We start from the raw sequence: 18,825 nt of genomic DNA, 5'->3' as shown, positions 1-18,825 counted from the left end.
GTAGACTCAGGTGTCACAACTGTGTCTCATCCTCATTACAGTAAAAAATTTCACCTATCAGATTCATTATTGCTAGATAATGCGACTGAGAGCCTTTGCAGGCCCTCCAGAAAAGTAATTCAGCCAAGCAAAATTATCAGCTAATTATATTTAGAATCAAAAGCCCAACAACTATTTGCAGATAAATTGTATGAATTGAAGTGAATAGATCTGAATATTAAGATTCATAGATTTAGCAGATGATTTGTTAATTGGAATAAAAAGGTCATTTACTAGTCATTTTAACAATAGATCAATTGGAACCCTATTTATTATTTAACTGGTAGTGCATAAGAATCGAAATGATGAATAATTGTATTGTTGTCATGAGATGATCTTTTTTTCAAAACAACACAAAATATAATAAATTTGTGACAATAAATATATAAATTTCATTTATTTCAAAACATAGTCCTGCAAGACAGTCCAAACAGTAAAATTTAGCAGTTTAACAAATCAAAAATATGACTAGAAGAGATGGTGGTTGTTCCTTGATTAATTAGAAATATAATCATGAATAAGATAATCTACAAATAAAAGTTGAAATCTAAAATTTATAAAATTTTTCTTCCTAAATCATTCAGTGCTATTCTTGTCTTACTATACAGTGTTTTAATTAGCAGAGGTTTTTAGGAATTGGCATGGTACATACTCATACAATGACTCAAAATGTAAGTTGGCCTGTGATTTTCTTTCGGGGAACAGAATACTCTAATTCAAATCCATTATTAAAAAGCAGATAACATGTGCACTTTCTGAAATGCCTGGGACTTCACTCTTTTGATTTTACATAATTATAAGAGAATGTTCATATGTATTTGCTTTTCGGTTGGCACAGCATTTGAAACCGAATGTCTTCAGATAAAGTGCATGTTTTCTTTTGGTTCATGAAGGAAATCACGGGTTTATATGCTCAAAACTTTTCATAATGCTTTATACTACAGTACAGTGTAGGGTACAGCTGTGCTTACAGTAAGAATTTATATGTGTGTATGTAGAGGAAAAAAATATTTGGTATCAGTTTGGATTCTGAAACTAATAACTGGTAACTAGAACTTGTACCCTCCCACTGTGTTATCTCATAACTTCTATCAGTTCTCAAGCAAAACTTTTAACAGCATTTTTCCAAAATTTGCAGCTCAAAATAAATACTTTTCCTTTAAACTAATTTCGGTTTAACATAATAAAATAGGGAAAACATCATCCACTTAAAACAGCTTAAATTGCATGTACTTTGTCACTGTAAATAAACAAGGTAAACATTGACATGACTTCAAATTATTCTTTGGCTGAAAAAAATCTGCAGTTCAAAATAAATTCTGCCTTTGGTCAACATTTTGGATGCAATTCAAAGTTTCTCATAAAATAAACATATTTTAAAGAGTGTTTTGAATTTCACTGCATAATTTCTAGCCAACAGAAATGACAGTGGTATCCTTAAAGCTTATTATATGTCAGATCAATAGTTATAACGTGAACCTAACACAGCCATGGGAGAGGTCATACCTTTCTTCTGCTTAACCCTTAACCACTGGGATGGGGAGGAAAACATCTCATAGGTGTCCATGGGGAAATCTTGTCACAAAGTGAAACTTTCATGTTGGTTTGTTTAATAATAAAAGAATCCTTTCCTAATAAAATGGAAAGTGAGCTGAATTTTTAGTCAAAAAAGCAAAGGGTTCATTAAAGTAATCTTCATGAGAGTTTTTCAACAAAGGAAAGAGTTTTACATTCTGCACAATAACAAATCGTTCCGAAGCATGGGCTTAAAATGAAAATGTCCCATCACAACAGATTGTAAATTTTTTTTCTGCTGCTTTTAAAAGTGCCTCGATCATTTCTACGGCTTCAGTGCTAAAGTTAAGTATTTGCTATTTTATTTAAACATTTTTTGAAAAATGAACATTCTGAGGCTTTGCAGCATTATTAAGAAAAGCTGTCCATACTTTACCATGTTGTTACATGTGTTTATCTGCTGATTATAAAATGTGTTAAACAGTATTTTAAAAACAAAAAAAAATGCAGCACTGCGCTTTGATTAATTCAGTGAACAAAACATATGCTGTTAGTTCTGTTCTATGAAATTCATATATGATCAATAAAATCTTTTAAAAGAGCAACTTTGGCTTTTAGGACTGCACTGCCGACCATGCTTTTGTCCCAGCTAACTCTGGGTTCTTACTGTTAACTCAGGCAAACAAAACCACTTTCTTAGCTAAGATGATAATGTCTTTTTGATGTATTCTCACGCTCTTTCTAAAATTTCCTTAGGTTGGAAGCTGTTTATTGTGGTTGTTACCCCCTTTGTCCCAAAGATTTGGTTTATCCTGAAATTTTTCCAGGTAACTGCTTTAATGTGCTTTTGTCCTGGTTGTGATTTAATACATGATTCATGCTAAATTAGAAAGTTTGAAAATAAACTTAGGCAGGAGCAATTGTTTATTTGGCAAGTCAACATGTTAGTGTTAAGGAAAATTTTATGTGTTTTAATACATTAGAGTAAGCTTATATTTACCATCTGTTCTTTTAAGATAACAAAAAAGGCAAGTTTTCAAATAGCATTCTTCATTGTTAGCATACACATCCCATAATGATGGATTTTTATAAGCAGGTCAGTGTTGCTGCAATTGCTTACAGATTTTTTTAATGATATACACAGAGAAAAAAATCAAGGACTGAAAGTCACACCAAATTATTTAAACAATTGACTAGTTAATAATATGCAACTGTTGTACAGGGTACATACGGCTATAGTACCAGTTCTTTGAAAAAAATTCTCATCACTAAATATATCACATATGCATTGTGCTACATTAGAATAATGTATTTTAATCACCCAAAGGAGATGTCTAAACAGCACAACTACACAGTCTTATTTAGCATTAAACATCCTTGTGAGCTGAGGTAACCTTATAAAATCATGCTTAAATAATGTAAAACACGAGGCGGCACAGAGCAATATGCATTTTTAATTAGTAAAGTGACTAATATCGAGTGTGTGCTTTGAGGTTTTTGTTTCATTAAAAATGTATCTGTTTTTCCTGCAGCTGAATATCTGTATTCTACACCTGAACAGCTTTCAAAAAGGCTCCAGAATTTCTGCAAGAGACCAGATATTATAAGAAAACATCTCTATAAGGTAGTTATTGAGAAGAGATTTACGTGGTATAAATGCCATATTGAAGTACAAAGAAAAATCTTTAAAAAAAAAACATTTAATTAACATACTAATGTTTAAAGGAAACATGCTAGGGAGGGATATTAGTTGTTACACTAACAAGGATTAATTAAACTGGATGCCAGTTGTATTAACCTAGGTCTTATGAAATACGTGCACTTAATGCACGGTACATGCTTTTTTTTAAAATTTATTGTTTTCTAAGATGACTGTCCTTTACATTTAGCCCCAAGAGGCTTATAAAAATGAACCTGGATTAATGTAACTCATTAGTTTAAAAGGAAGTAAAGGAAAGATTCTACAATTATACTAATGAGGATAAGCCTTTCTTCCCATTATAATGAAATCCTCAATCCTCAAAAATTCAGGTGAATGACATCAGTGAAGTTTGGTGTTCATCTTTGAACTACTTTAAAGATGACTTTCAAAAGTTGAATATTTCCCTCGTCCACTTTAATAATGTGACATGACAATCCTCCGTTTGTTTAGAATTAAGACTGGGTCTCATCTCTGAAAGGCAAAGGCAAAAGGAAAATTCAGATATATAAATAGCATCATCATTCAGTTCGCTCATTCATTATCATTTTCCTTTTATTCGAATTGGAATTTTACTTTGTCACACCAACAACACAAAAAAGCCCCTCCTAAAAGTCTGAGTAATTGAAGTAGGATAAATTTCCTTTATGAGTTTTGAAGGTGGCTCTAGGCCATCAGTAATATACCTTTTTATATTCTTTGAACATAGCATCCTCATTTTACATAAATTCAGTATAGTTTACAATCTAGCAGTTTTATAATCTAGCATATTTTAATTTTCCTATGTTAATGTATAACCTTCTACATGTAATGCAGTTCTCTGCCTTTTTCTCTCTCTTCTTTGCTCATGGCCTAAAATACATATTTACATAGTGATACATCAAAACATGACTTTGTTTCTCCAGGAAACAGTTAAACTTCGAGAAAAAAGGAGAGAACCAAAAATGCAATTTAACACCCAATTTCAAGCTCATTATCTTTCATTGTCTATTAACTTGGCAATGGTTCAGAAGGTAGCTCATAATAGTTTAAAATGCTGACTGCACACTTCCCGGCTTCAGTATCACTCCTTGAGTCAATACTGTTGTATCGTACACATGTGAAGCTTCACAGAGAGCACAGTCCCCCAAGCTTTCCCCAAACATCTCTTAATTTTTAAAGTTCAGTAGCAGTTTTTGTTTATATACAGTACTCGTTGAATAGTTTCCCATATGACTGTCCAAATATAAAGATTATGAAAATTAAGGAACTAGATTTAAGCCTTAGTACAAATGGATTCATTTTCTACACATGACACACACCTATTTTCATTGAGCTTACCATTAAATTATTGACTTGTTTTCCTTCCGGTGCAGTTTTGATGAGGTATTTAGAGAAATATTTCTACCATCAAAATTTATCAGTTTTTAATATTGCTTCAGGTTAGTCCTTATTAACTCTGTTATTCCACATGTGCAAATTTTTAACTGTTTCAAAAGTTACTGCAACAAGTTGTCTCTAGTTAGAAAAGAAAGCAGATCTCCAGTTGAAATATTTTAATTCAGTTGCTGCCATAACATTGCTGTAACTATTTGTTTTACAAACAACTTCTGGAAAAATTCTGAAAGAATGTTAACTTCGTAGTATGCTGTTAATATACAAAATCATTCCTTATACAGCTAAAAATGTAACCTATATGTTAAGTGTTGCTTCACTGAGTTATTACATGCTAGTGCTCACATATATCTTCAGTTTGTACATCATAAAATCCTCCATCTCAAAATTTTATAAATAAGTAATTCATGCCTAAGCATTTATAAGAATTTATATGTATAATTCATTTTTAATTATTTTACCATGGATTTTTATTATAAATCTATACTTTCATATATATCCTCATTCATAGACCTTTGTGATATTGTATATAATAATTAATCTCAAAAATTAAAGAAATTTGTCCTGAATTACAAGTAATCAAGAACTTTAAGACACAATCATGAAGAGAAACTGGCATTTTACAAGGTACTCAGTTATAAATCACAAGGAAGGACCACAGATGTAGTTTGATGTAATAGGATTTTGATACAAAACTGAAAAAAAATATGCTTTCTAAAGATATAATAAATTCTGGTAATTTTTCACCTTAAGGTTTTATAAATATACAAGTTTTCAGGTAACATTTGCTTTCTTTAAATACTAAAGAATTATTTCCTCCAAGACAGCTTTTTACCTATTTTTCCTATGGAATAGAAGAGGACTTTTTCTGTGTTCTATGAAGAGAATGTGTATATATTTTTTTTAAGATTTATCCCATTGGGCAGTGCTGTTTTGGTTTTATAAAACATATGCTTCTAAGATCTAAAAGGATAGAATGTCACTGAATTCCTTAATTTGTTCTTTTTTACATTTTTACACCTTACTCTTTTTTTTTGTTGTTAAAAGTTTACATTTTAAAATCATTTCACTTCTTATCATATAGAGTTCACTTTAGGATAGAATTTTTCATATGGATTCACACTTAGAAATTTAATGACTAGAATAAGGCTACTAACACTTGGCTTTCTTCTCACATGAGACATTATACTTTCAATATGAGTGAGAGTTTTGGGGCTATAACTTGAAGCAAGATTTAAAACAGAATGCTAGTAACTGAAAAGCAGAAACAGAATTTACTTTTTTTCTTAAAGTGACTCTACTACAGAACTCTGTGTTCATGAATTCTTCCCTGAAATTTTAGACCTGAGATATTTAAATTCACCATGCACAAATGTGCACTCAGTAACACACACAGAGATACATGCACACAATTTTTCTTAGGCTTGTTAGAGAAATCCAATGCATGCCAAAATTAAATGTTTCCTAATAATCTTAAAAATCTAAAACTATTTTCTCAATTTAAAAAAAAAAATGTAAGACCACATCTTAAAAAGTTTGGTCATTGACTATAACTTTCTTGAAATCTTGGGATATATCCTTTTCTAGGTCAAGCAGAGGCATTGACCATGAACTTATATAGAAGAAGCAGGTTTCAATTCACAGAATCATAAGAATAACTTGAATACAGGTCTCTAGAAGAAATCATAAAAATAAAAATCCAAGGATTTACTTCTTAGACTAACAATAGTTCCCCATTTCCAACCCAAACAAGTCTATAACATGAAATTGTATTTTTTGGCCTCGCTTTTACTAAGTGATGTTACTTACTGAAAATCTCCAACAATGTTTGTCTGCATGCTTTTAGAGAACCTTTGATCATTTCATTTTAAAATGTTTTATAAAAGCATTTATAGATAGTCCCTTGTTAACAGCATTGAAAACAGAACACAAGTACAAATGGAGCAGTTGTAAGGAGGTGGACACCACCTGGACCAACAGAAGAGATGTCATTCCCGCACTATTTCTCATTTACTTTTATTTACAAATTGAGCAATATCCTGTGCAGGAAAAAAAAGAGAGAGAGAGAGAGAGAAGGAGAAAGAAAGAGATTCTATTCTTTCTTCTGCTTTTTGTGAGTGACCTGCTGTATTTTAAAGTTTTTTGAGATCATAGCTGCTGAGTTTTAGTTTGTTCTTCAAGTTCCTCAACATTCAAGAGAACTTTAAAACCTGATGTTATTTGTAGAGGAGAAGGATTTTCAGATTTCTGCCTAAAATTCATTCCAAACAATGATTGAGAGTACAATTCAGACTTGACACCCAGAAAAGCCATTTGTGGTTGTCTTCATTATGTCAGCTAGGTCCATCCACACCACAGCCAAGCTACTCTAAGTTCCCCTCAAGACACTGGTCACTTTAGAGGACCCTTTTAACTGAGCTTATATTCTCAATGTAAACAAGGTCACTGGCATGAACACACCTCCAAAGTCCTTACTCTTTCCTTAAAAAAATGAAAACTTAAATGTTTAAGGTATATTGAGAATATACAAAATCTGCACTGGCAGAATTTAAGAGAAAATTTGTCTCAAGTTCAGTGTTTTCCTCTCTCACTCCTGTCCTGTCCTCCCTTCTTCCTCTCCTTTTCCATCTACCTTCCTCCCTTCCTTTTGTACTTTCTCTCTCAATTTTATTTTGTTTGCATTTCCTTTGATTTGCCTAAACAAAATAGAAGCAATAACCTTTAGCACAATAGATATGCTTTATCCAATCACCGTCAGTTAGAGGTTTTTTTGTCATTCTGTGCTCCTCATTTGCAGCCTGACTGTAGGTGATTTTTTGGCCTCTATATGATTTATCTGAAAATCTGAAAGAATTTTTTTTCAATTGTAATAGCATTTTCCCCCTGAGGTACTGCTATAATGAAATAATGAATATAAACACATTTGAAAAATGTGAAGCACTTTATAAATTCCCAATAATAGTAAGGACATTTATCTTGTGTCTTTACCACTTAAAAGTAAAATTTGCATTAGCAAAAACATTCTTTAAGAGTGTTATGTATCCTGTGTTTATAAAAGTTAAAAGTTGGATGATGAACTTTTAATAGCTGTCATCCATTAACATAAACCAGGAAATATGTATGCAGCAGAATGTACCCATTTGCAAAAAAAAAAAAAAAAAAAAAAAAAACAGTAGTTTTCTCCCATAGTTGGAAACATAGTGACACTTTAAACCAATCAGAAACTGGGATTTCCTGAAGTGGTGGAACTCAAGGACCATTTACTTAGTGGCTTTTTGAAATATAATTGACGTAAGGGATGCAAATTTGCAATATGAATTTTCAGCCTCCTTTGGTGTTTCAGTGGTTCATGCTTCTTCATTACTTTCTCTTCTCTCCTTCTCCCCGTTACAGGGTGAAATGGCTCCGTTTTCTTGGGCAGCCCTACATGGTAAATTCAGGTCTCTGCTTACAACAGAACCTAGGGAAGATTTGTGACAGATGGGGCTAAGTCACAAACTTGCAGCCTAAGGCAGAATCTGAAGAACTTTCCAGAGTGTGCCCATATTTACCTGATCAGAGAGAAAAGAAAATCTGCAGAGGAAGCTGAGCCTGGCTGCTTGTCATAGCTGACACAGAGCCATCTGCCACAAACCTGTGGCGGCTTCAGATCTCCAATCCCTGCCACCACCCCAACTCAAATTAAATACAGATTCCTAGAGACGTTATGATGGTTACACATGTCCTCGGCATCACATGTAGGAGACTGTTCAAAAAAAATATGTGGCCTGTTGTATAACCGCACTCATGTATCCCATATGTGGTGCCACATTGAATTTCCGGTTGAATCCGTTTTTATCCTTTGTACTGGATGACATGGTGCCTGAATTCTTTCTTTTCGCCGACACGATGGCAGCCAAACTGCAGCTTCAAACGCTCACACTTGGCTGAGTTTCTACCTAGGTTGCCAGGTTATCATCGGAGCCTTCTTGTGTCCTCAAAGGGCCACAGGGCCTGAAAGGAAGATCAGAATACTACCAGACTAATTGGGCAGCCGTCTTAGAATTGTTTGTGGGCAAAGGGCTGCTTTAGCACTTTTCTTTTAGCAAATTAATGACTCTCTGGCACAGGAGTTTTTAAGTGAAGGTATTAATAAGGAGTCTGGCAGGTATTCCCATGATTCACAGAGTTACATTTGCATTTAATTAATCTTAAAGAAAGTTGCAAGATAAACAGCTGTAATTCGGACAAACATGGCATATACAGTCAGTGGATCCACCTCACCCATAAAATGAATACCGAGATACTTAATTTTTTTTTCCAGGAGTAAAAATAGAGAAATGAAAATACTTCTAACAAAACCAGTAATTTTGATACAAATATTCTCCAAAAATATTTTTAGCCAGCTACAAATGTAATCTTTTCAAGATAAATCGCTTATGATTCCAATAGTCAAGCTTCTGTATTTGTTGATGTAAAAATGTTTTGAATGACTAGATTGTAAAATAAGTTTTTTAATAAAGTGCCCACTGCAATTTTTAATTAGCATATTCATTTACGTATAAGTGTGTGCATCTATCTGTATGTTTCTCTCGCTGAACATTTTCCTAGTGTCAGAGACAACGAATACAATTGTTTCTTTTCCGGATGAACAAGGATCTGTTTTACAAATGTTTGTAAGATATTATGACATTTCCAAGATTTTCTTTGCATTCTGGAAAGCAGGAGGTAAACATTTGTAGTCATTAAGGTAAAGTCTGTTGATAAACCATCTTCTGTTTACTGACAGGTAAATTGTAATTTTCCTAGCTTTTGAAATGAATAACTTCTATACACCAAATAGTGAATAGCAGCCAGGGAGAGGTGGCTAGACAAGGGCCAAGCCTGGCTTTCTGGTTTCTAAAAGGTCTGAGAAGTCTTGTAAGCAATGGCACAGAAATCCAATAGGGCCCATTTGACAGGTAGCAAAATTAACAGCAGGAAATAGATCAAGGTTAGGGAGCCACAGGAGGCTTCAGGAGAGAGGCAGACCTGCAAATCAAAGAAAGCAGAAGTGAGAGTCCATGAGTACTGGAATCTTCGAAACAGCAAGAATAAGAAGCAGAAACAACAAACTCTGTCTTTAAACAGAGACTCCTCTCCCCATCCAGTATGTGGTCCACAGTATATGATGGGCCACCATACCACTGGCTTCTAGTCCTGACTTAAAGGGAAGTCACTGAACAAATTACCTCCTCACTCATGAAACTATTTCAGAAGTCGCTTCCAATCTAAGACTATAGAACCTGAAATCTAGCAGAGGTACTCCATTTGAAAACAAAACTAGATAAATATAAACAAAATAGGATTAAGTTATTCATAGACACTTCTCTTGGGCAAAATTATACTTTATGAGATTAAACAATCAAAAAGGTGCTACATCACAGATGACATCTTCTTGAGATAATATAAATCTCACAGCCAAGAAGTCATGTTTAGTTTTACTATTTTGAAAATTTTATGGTGGGTAAGATCTTATATGCAGCCTGATGGTGGCTCATGCCTGTAATCCCAGTGACTCAGAAATCAGGACAATCATGAGTTCAAAGCCAGTCTCAGCAACTTAGCAAGATTCTGTCTCAAAATTAAAAATAATAATAATAATAATAATAATAATAATAATAATAATAAAAGGGTTGCAGATATAGCTCCATGGTTCAGCACCCTTGGCTTAAATCCCCAGTACAAAAAAAGGGAGGGGATCTTATATACAGATCAACTATCCAAATTTGTTTTCTCACCAACTGATAGGGTGAAAAAAAAAGTATTAAACATCTAAAATATTTAATTTTTTTCTGATTTTGGCAAATATTATACTGAAATATACCTGTGTATGTTTACTTGTTTGTTCCCTTCATTCATAAAATCAAATCAGTTCATTTTCAGCTGTGCCTATCATTTCTTCTAGGATAAAAACTTTACATTAAAGTTGTTACTTATAAAAACAAGGTTATCGGATTTGGCATTAGTACACCTAAGCAATAAAAGTTTTATGAATGTATCATTCTGAGCATTTAAAAATACGTAAATGTGTTTGTGTGCCCGTGTACCTCTAATAGATATTTACTTGAAGTCAGCGGATAACTGGGAATACAAGTTGACTCATTAGTTCCTATTTCTCCTAGTCTCCAGAAAGAGATCACATACTCCCATTATTTCTTGTTTTAAGTATTTTTTGTTTGAAAATTGTCTTTCTTTTTTTAACCTTCAATTTAACCCTCACTTTTATTCATTTAAATGTCTGCCTATTATCAAGACCTATATGTGATGTCTAGGATGTTTGCCCTAAATTTACTTACTCCATGTTTCTATAATGTTGATGGCACACATAGTTCTTAACCCACTTATTTATTCCATGTTGATCAGGAACAGGTCAAATGAACTTTTTCAAGATGTTCCTGGTTTAATAAGTATCCTTCAAATAAGGTTAAGTTTTAAAGTCCTGTTCTTATTCTCAGTCCTTCAGACATGCCACATAAAGATAGCAGCAAAATCCCTAAGTCGATGGAAACCCTTAGCCATAGAATGCTGCATGGATTAATTTCAACACCTTAAAATGCATCTGGAAACAAAGACTTAATTTTATGTTGAAGGTGTTAATTATATTTGATATTTTTAAAAGTAAAATCTGTTTTTAAAAAAGCATCTGCTACCCAGAAATATGAGACCAAAAGAAATTTCACTTGTCTCAAGATATTTTCTATGGGTGATAAAATCAGTCTTCAAAAGATATTCCATGCTTTCCTTTAATGCTGACATGTTCTTATTCTTATTCTTAATAGACTATTTTAAAAAATATTTATTTAACTGTAGAGGGACACAATATCTTATTTATTCATTTTTATGTGGTACTGAGGATTGAACCCAGGGCCTCACACTTGCAAGGCAGATGCTCTACCACTGAGCCCTTCAATAGACTATTGACAAGTATTGCCCTAACTGCCTTTCTATTTCACTGGAAAATTAGGGAATATTTATTATCAGATCTTGTACTTAACAATGAAGAGAGTATAGTAAAAACCACTGATTCAAACCTGTTTCATTTTAAATTTTCAATTGAGATAAAGGACAATTAATGCATCTGTCATACACCCTCCCTTTGAAGATATTTATTAAAACATAACTGTGAAAGTTTTATAAGATGCAAGCATTTCTACCTAGTGCTTAAAGATATGTGCATATGTAATTAAAATATTACCAAAGAAAGATAGGAATTAATATTCCATTGTGTACCACATTTTCTTTATCTATTCATCTGTTTAAGGGCACCTAGTTTGGTTCTATAGCTTTGCTATTGTGAATTGAGCTGCTATAAACTTGATGTGGCTGCATCAATATAGTATGCTGATTTTAAGTCCTGTGGATACATAATGAGGAGTGGGATAACTGGGTCAAATGGTGGTTCCATTCCAAAAATTTGAAGTAATGGTTACTTCAGAGAACAAATGGGAAGAGCAGGACATATCAGAGGGAGAGCCACATTCATTGTACAATTAAATATTTCTTAAGCTAACTCATGGCACATAAAGGCTAATTATTACACATAACTTCATGGATTTTTCATATCTTAAATGTTATTTTTAGATATACCTTTTGATTATAGCTATAATAACTGGGAAACTTGTAGTTAAATTTGCTACCATGTATCTTCAACATTTCTTGACTTCCTAACTATTGATGAAGTCAGAAAACCATTTCCCTCAAACAATGACAGAAGCTGCTCTAACTAGGAATTGGGAACCAAGGTCTTCACCTCAACCTTTAATCAGATCACACAATGGAGAAAGTCAGATTTCCACTGTCCATGAGTTCCTATTCTTAAGGCTACTGCTCTCCATTTCTATTATAAATGCAAGATGGAAAACTATAGCTCTGTAAACCCTTTTGAAAGATAGTGAAAGAAAGATGAAGGCAGATGTTAAATAGACACTGTATTTTTACCTTGAAAAATTCAGAGCTGCATGTCGAGCTCAGAGCTCTCAGCTCCTGACCACATGGCCTATCCTCAAAAATGTTACCTGTTTCCTTCCCCCTTCAAGACACGAGAACATCTTTGGCATTTCCACTGACCCATGGGAAGGGATCTTCCCTAGTATCTTCAAGATGCCCTCACTGCATGAGAGGCACATATGGCTTATGGAGTAGGATCCTCATTCATCCTCAGCCTATTTTTCTAAATTGAAATTTATGATCAGTGTCTTCAAGGGACATTGCATTAGCTATCATTAGTTGAGTGCTTAGTCTTTCCCATAGCTCTATGATCATGACTTTCAATACTAGAAAAAGTCCCCCAATTGTTTTCATAAACTGATAAAAGGAACTGATTATTCTTGGAGGATAATCTAAAATGCTTGCATTACTTTTTCCATCAGTTATTGTGTTTAAGTAGCAGACCTAAGATAGAGTGCTAGAAGATGTGGTTTCCATTAGGAATATATTCTTGTGTAACTTTTCTCCAGGAATATGAAGTCCTTTGTATTTAAAATTTTTTTTTGACATTTTCAGTATCATTTCACAATGAGAAAAAGTGAAGTATCATATAGCAGCATATTTAGGAGCCAAGACATTCAAAAAGGTGAAGATTTTTTGTTGTTGTTACAAGCCTTTCCCTACATGGGATACTGTCACTGTCACCTATGTGCCTTTCAGAAAGCACCAAGTTCTATGTATATGACTTAGTTGGATCCCTAGTTCTCTTCTACTTTTATCCCCACGAGGCAAAAATGGGAGAAGGCAGCAGGGGGTTGCGTTGTGCTCCACTTTGTTGGTATTAATAGGGAAATGAGAGACCATGAAGTGTGGCCAATATCTTAAGTGTTTATGTTATTACTGTCGTTCTGTCTTTAGGCAGGTATTTAGTCTCCACATCCACATTGTGGTGTCACAAGCTCCACCACTCCCTGTGTTCTTACACTGTGCTGTATTCATTCATAAATTTAGAAAACATCTCTGGTCCTCCTGGTAAGTATTTGTTTTTGTAACCTCTCCATTTTAGATAGGGAAACTGGAGACCTAAGGAGAAGTTGACCTGCTTTGGCTTCCGTGTTGTTAGAGACAGGTCTAGATTATTCCAAGGCTTTTTCTCTAGAGTATGGTCCAGTCCCTTGGTTAGGACCAGCCCTTAACGAAGGAGAATGGGAAAACATTTGTATCCATTTGTATCTATCCCCCTTCTACTTTCTTTTCTCCTACCCTTCACTATCAGAAGAAACATGGAATAATAAATTGCTAATACAGTATCATAAATTTATCTCAAGTCTTACCTGGCTGTATGTGTACTCCAGATGACCACTGAAAGAACAATAAAAAAAAAAACTGATTTCTGGTACTAGAATGTCCACCTCTATGGCACCTGTGATATTTCAGAAGAATTGACTCTTCTCTGTTGCCTTTGAAATCGTACAAGGGTGAGCTGGTTCCTCCATGTAGATATGAGGCTACAAAAGGAGTGTCATGTTCTCACCTGATGCAGGGGGCTGGGGAGCAGAGGAAGCAGTGGGGGCAGCAGTGGCACCTTTAATGGTGCAGTGCCGGGCCTGCTTCCTCTCATCTCAAATAGATAACCCAGAAATTACATCCTGAGACTTTTTTCCCCAGAAAGAAAAGGAAGGGGAGGGATAATGTAAAAAGAAGATACTTCTAATATGGTATTAGAGTGTAATTCATAGGGAAATTTCTGCTGGAGATATGAATTTCTGAAAATAGGGATTTTTTTTAAAGGAAAACACTGACACATCCTTAATTATAGAGTAATAAATACCAATGGCATATTATCTTCTGATATTTCCTCACACAGATATCAAAGCTTGCAGCTGTTTTTGAAAACTGATAATCAAGTACAATATAAGTATATTACATCGTGCACTTACAACACACCCTCTAACTAAGCAGCATCACTGAGCACTTACCAGGAGAAACAGAGCTGCTCATAGTGGAAACCTAACTGAGCACATTAGCTTTGAATGGTGACCTAAGAATCATATTCAAACCAAAATGCCTGTCTTTGCCAGGAAAGGCATTCCAGAGGCAAAGAGCATGCCAAGTAAAAAGCCTTTGCTTCAGGATTATAGAAGCAGCTCTGAAAAGCCAGCATAACTTAATGATCAATCAGGAAAATACAGAGCAGTAACTATACAACTGAAGGAAGCATAAAAATGTACAAAGCATTAATAGTGGAACAGGGAGGTAGAATGGGATTTTACCAGAAAGTACTAAGCTCTTAGAAAGCTGCATTTATTGCCTTCAATCCTGACAGCAGAAAGACAGAAAGAAACATGGTCAAAGAAAAGTATGTGGACAAATGTGGGGGGTAGAAAAGGAAATGAAGGTTAAACAAGGCCAATATGATTCAGAATAAAAGGGAGGGAGGGAAGTCTAAGAAGCCAGCTGCAATTACTAAATGTTACATTAGAAGAGCTGAAATTGAGAGGGGGAGTTCTGGGTATTTTACTAAGTGGATTAATGTCCTCTTCCTTGGGTGTCTGAAGTTACAGATTTTAATTTATTTGGTGCAAGGATTTATTGTGAAATTCTTAATGGGGGTGGTAAATAGAGACAGTCAAACAAGAGAAAAGGTATCTTCTATCAACTGAAAATCTAATAAGCAGGGTTTGAAGCTATGAATGATGGTAAATGGGAAAAAATTAGTTCATGATAATAGAACTTGAAGGAAAATAAGATTCAAAAAAACAGAAAGACTTTTTAAAAATCTCACATAGATGTGTGAAGCCAAGGTTTTGAATGACTTAGGAGCTAGTTTTATTGCCATTCTCCTTTCTCCACCCATTTAAAAAAATAAATCATAAGTCTGGCATTCAGAAACATACTCATGAACATCATTTATTAATATAAAATAAATCCTGTGCTGCTCTTTAGTGGGTGGTAAGAACATGAACTAACAACAACTGGCCTGAATCAACAGCAACAGGATGATCCACTCAACCATAAGAAAGCTATAAGAAAAGAAAAACTCCTAATTTGCTCTTTTACCTTATTTATTTTACTGCAGGATAAAGCCAAAAAGTGGAGGGAGTGTGGCTACATCACAGGACTAGATATGAGAGATTTCTGAACATTTTCCTAAATATGTATCAGAAGGAGGAGAAGGGTATAGAAACCTTGTGTGGTTTACATCATTTTGTTGATTTGCTAATCTACTTTCTGGGAAGGCAGGAAAGAAAGAAGGTGCTCCACCTTCTGCAGTTGAAGCTTCATCATGGTCTTATTCAAGTATGCTGAGTCTGTCATCTGGCTGGCAACCAGTCCACAGATACATTGATTCAGGCATTTGACTGGACAGTAATGTTGGGATCATTTAAATTAAAAATATGGATCAGAAGGTATTTAAAAATTACTGATATGCAGCTACAAATCTTGAATACAATTAGTATTTGGGGGAATGTGGGAAATCACTTAATGTCACCACATGAAAAAGACTTGGGGTGAAAAAAATTCCCAAAATGCTATGGGGAAAATGGTATTGGGGTGAAAAAATATAATTGAAAAATGCAAAAGCATCATCTATAAAGAGGAAGTTGCGTAAAATGACTAAGTAGTATGGCCTTGTTGCCATCAACCTGGTGCATCATTGTATCAGCCAAAAGTAAACAGATTGCTAACAGAGTTTACAAACCCTTCTATTTCCAAAGCTGACCCATTAACAAAAGGGAGAAAATACAGAAGGGTGCAAAGTGTGTTGGCTCAGTGCGATTCTCCAAGGTCATCCTCTGTCTAATTTTAGTGTTAGCAATGAGGACACAGAACTAGAAATTTGTAATGATCAGTGAGTAGGCAACAGAGTCTGCACACTTCTCTACTTTCTATGCAGGATTCAGGACATTGTCAAATTAAACCTGTTTCTTAAATCTCAGGGACAGAGTGGAGATTGTTTTGAGATCATGATTAATTAAAAGGAACAGAAGCAAAGCAGACATCTCTCCCTTTTCTATCTGAGCCGCAGAGCCATAGAGGGGAACTTGTGCTCTCTGGTGCTTGCAGCTATGTTCCCTGGCTTTCAGTCTGCTTGGCTTTCCCCCCTGTATTTCTAATGCTAAGATACCAGGCCAATAAAATGGAGTATACAAAATTGTAAAACAATTTGTGTGTGTGTGTGTTTGTGTGTGTGTGTGTGAGAGAGGGAATGTGTGGGTCTTACATTAGATAATAAATTGCAATATTTTAAGGACCAAATTTTAAAACTTAAAAATGTATGAGTAATGAAGTTTTAAAGAAGCAAAATGTGCTTGAGCAGAGTATTTATAGTCTTTTTTTCTTTTTGTTTCCTTTTTCTTTCTTTCTTTTTTTAAGAGGTTCCCCAGACCTTTGAGTGCATCAACAAACTGTCCTCCTACACGATGGAGCCTGCAGCTGTGATTTGGCCCCGGGCACCACCTACCCAGAGTCACTACCTAATGCATTTTACATTTGCACACATTATAGAAGTGGGGGGAGAGAAGAAGAGACCCTCCACCCCCAGCGTTCTACCTTTCCTTTTGTCGCGGCCATCAGCTGACACATGGAAAGTGTGGTGCATGGTTTTGTTTGCCTTTAATCTGTAATTAAGGATCCCTTGTCTGGAGCTTGCTACCTCTTTTCTCCTCTTTCTGCCTCTCGGGTCTTCCGCCCTTGGTTGGATCTGCCCTTATGCGCTGCAGGCTGGGGGCTCTGGATGTCACTCCTCCCGGCCGCGGCCAGTCGGGAGGTGGTGGATGCAGGGGACTAGGGCGCTCAGCCGGCCCGGACTCTAGTTTTAGCAAAAGTGCGCACCCCAGCACCCGAGCCCCAACAGCGCGTGCTAGTGTCAGATCCACTGCGCCCACATAGCCCCAAGCAGAAAGATCCGCCTGGGAGGTCCGCCGAGATCCTGGCCCTAGGAGTCGCCCCACCGCCAGTCTGCGTCCCCTGCTCTTGGCGCCAGAGCAGTGGACGAGCCCAAATTCGGGTCCGCTTTGGCGCCCACCCTCGACGCTTTGCTCAGTCTGGTCCAGAAAAGGGCGGCGGGGGGGGGGGGGGGAGTTCCACCTCTGATGGCGCAAGAAATAAGGAAGGGGACGTTGAGGTCACAAAGTAGTAACCGATCCCTTCTCGGCAGCTCAGGCGCGACAACCGAGCAGAGCGGAAAGCCGGGGTACCAGGGGCTTGTCAAAAGATGCGGGCACAGCGAGCTCCGGGAGCTGGCTGAGCCGTTGGCCGTAGCGTTTTTACCCACGCGGATACCCTCACACACCCGCGCTGGCACGCGCACACCTCAACATGCGCACACTGGCATGCACACACACTGGCACGCACACTCACTGGCACGCACCCTGACACGCGCGCGCCACTCAGGCTGACACACGCACACACGGCGGGTGGCCCACTGCTGCCCTAGCTCTTTTGTGCAAGCTTGACTATTATTCCCTGAACGGCATCCTCGGGAAAGAAGCGCAACCCTAGCAGCGCAGAACCCACATCTCTATGCCTTTGAGTATTTTCATAAATTCGGTTCCTTGAGTTGACCAGTCTCTCAGTAAATAAATATGATGAAGGTGCACTAAGCAAAGAGAGAAATAATTTCGACACCCTCCCCACAAACCCCACGCATACTTTGAAAAAAAAAAAACTTTTACTTAAGCAAACCCCAGGAGGAAGTGGAGACGGGTACTGAGATTCTATAGAAGAGATTCTGATTATACTTTTTTCAATACTCCTCTCTTTCTGATTCTGGTATATTCAGAGGTGTGATTTAAATCCCACCCTCCGGGCACTTTCTTTTTTCGTGTCAGCCCTGTATTTTGATTACAAACTGTTTCTTTTCCTATCCACTAATTGTTAATTTAGAACTAGTAGGGAAGAGTCATTAAAGGGGATTTGGGCAGGAGACCATTTAGAAGCATCACATTGATTTGTCACTCCTCTGCTCTAAGTTTTCAAAAAACTTGGGAAAATGTTTGATTGTTTGATATTTCAAATTGTTTAAAAGCCTTCTCTGCACTATTATGATTATTTATCAATAAGTATTTATTTGAGCATACATACTACACACTGGACGTATAGGAGTAAAAAAATGCCCTTTCTCCCCAATTTCTGTCCTTTTTCCTTCTATTCATCCAGGTTGTAGCATAATTTTCTCACCTTTTTTTTCTAATCCATAGAGATTATATGCCAAAATGATTCAAAACAGTGACCAAATCATGACATCC

At 35.9% G+C, this 18,825-nt stretch overlaps 1 protein-coding gene across 9 annotated transcripts in view; it reads left to right on the top strand.

Annotated features, from left to right (window-relative positions):
• The window catches only part of Qtman (queuosine-tRNA mannosyltransferase), a 379,404-nt gene that overhangs the window by 346,982 nt on the left and 13,597 nt on the right, over positions 1-18,825 (top strand). For 8 of the 9 annotated variants that reach the window (XM_078017340.1, XM_078017341.1, XM_078017336.1 and 5 more), the window contains 3 exons: positions 2,311-2,381; positions 3,087-3,178; positions 8,021-9,160. In XM_078017340.1, the coding sequence (XP_077873466.1) occupies positions 2,311-2,381; positions 3,087-3,178; positions 8,021-8,104 (247 nt within the window). In that variant the 3' untranslated portion in view covers positions 8,105-9,160. Of the gene's footprint in view, positions 1-2,310; positions 2,382-3,086; positions 3,179-8,020; positions 9,161-18,825 lie in introns of those variants that run through there. The other variant, XM_078017334.1, reaches the window with a different exon arrangement.

Source organism: Ictidomys tridecemlineatus, chromosome 7 (genome assembly GCF_052094955.1).
Source record: "Ictidomys tridecemlineatus isolate mIctTri1 chromosome 7, mIctTri1.hap1, whole genome shotgun sequence".
Lineage (NCBI taxonomy): Eukaryota > Metazoa > Chordata > Mammalia > Rodentia > Sciuridae > Ictidomys > Ictidomys tridecemlineatus.
Note: the sequence above shows the minus strand (reverse complement) of the source record. Positions and strands in the feature narration are given on the sequence as shown.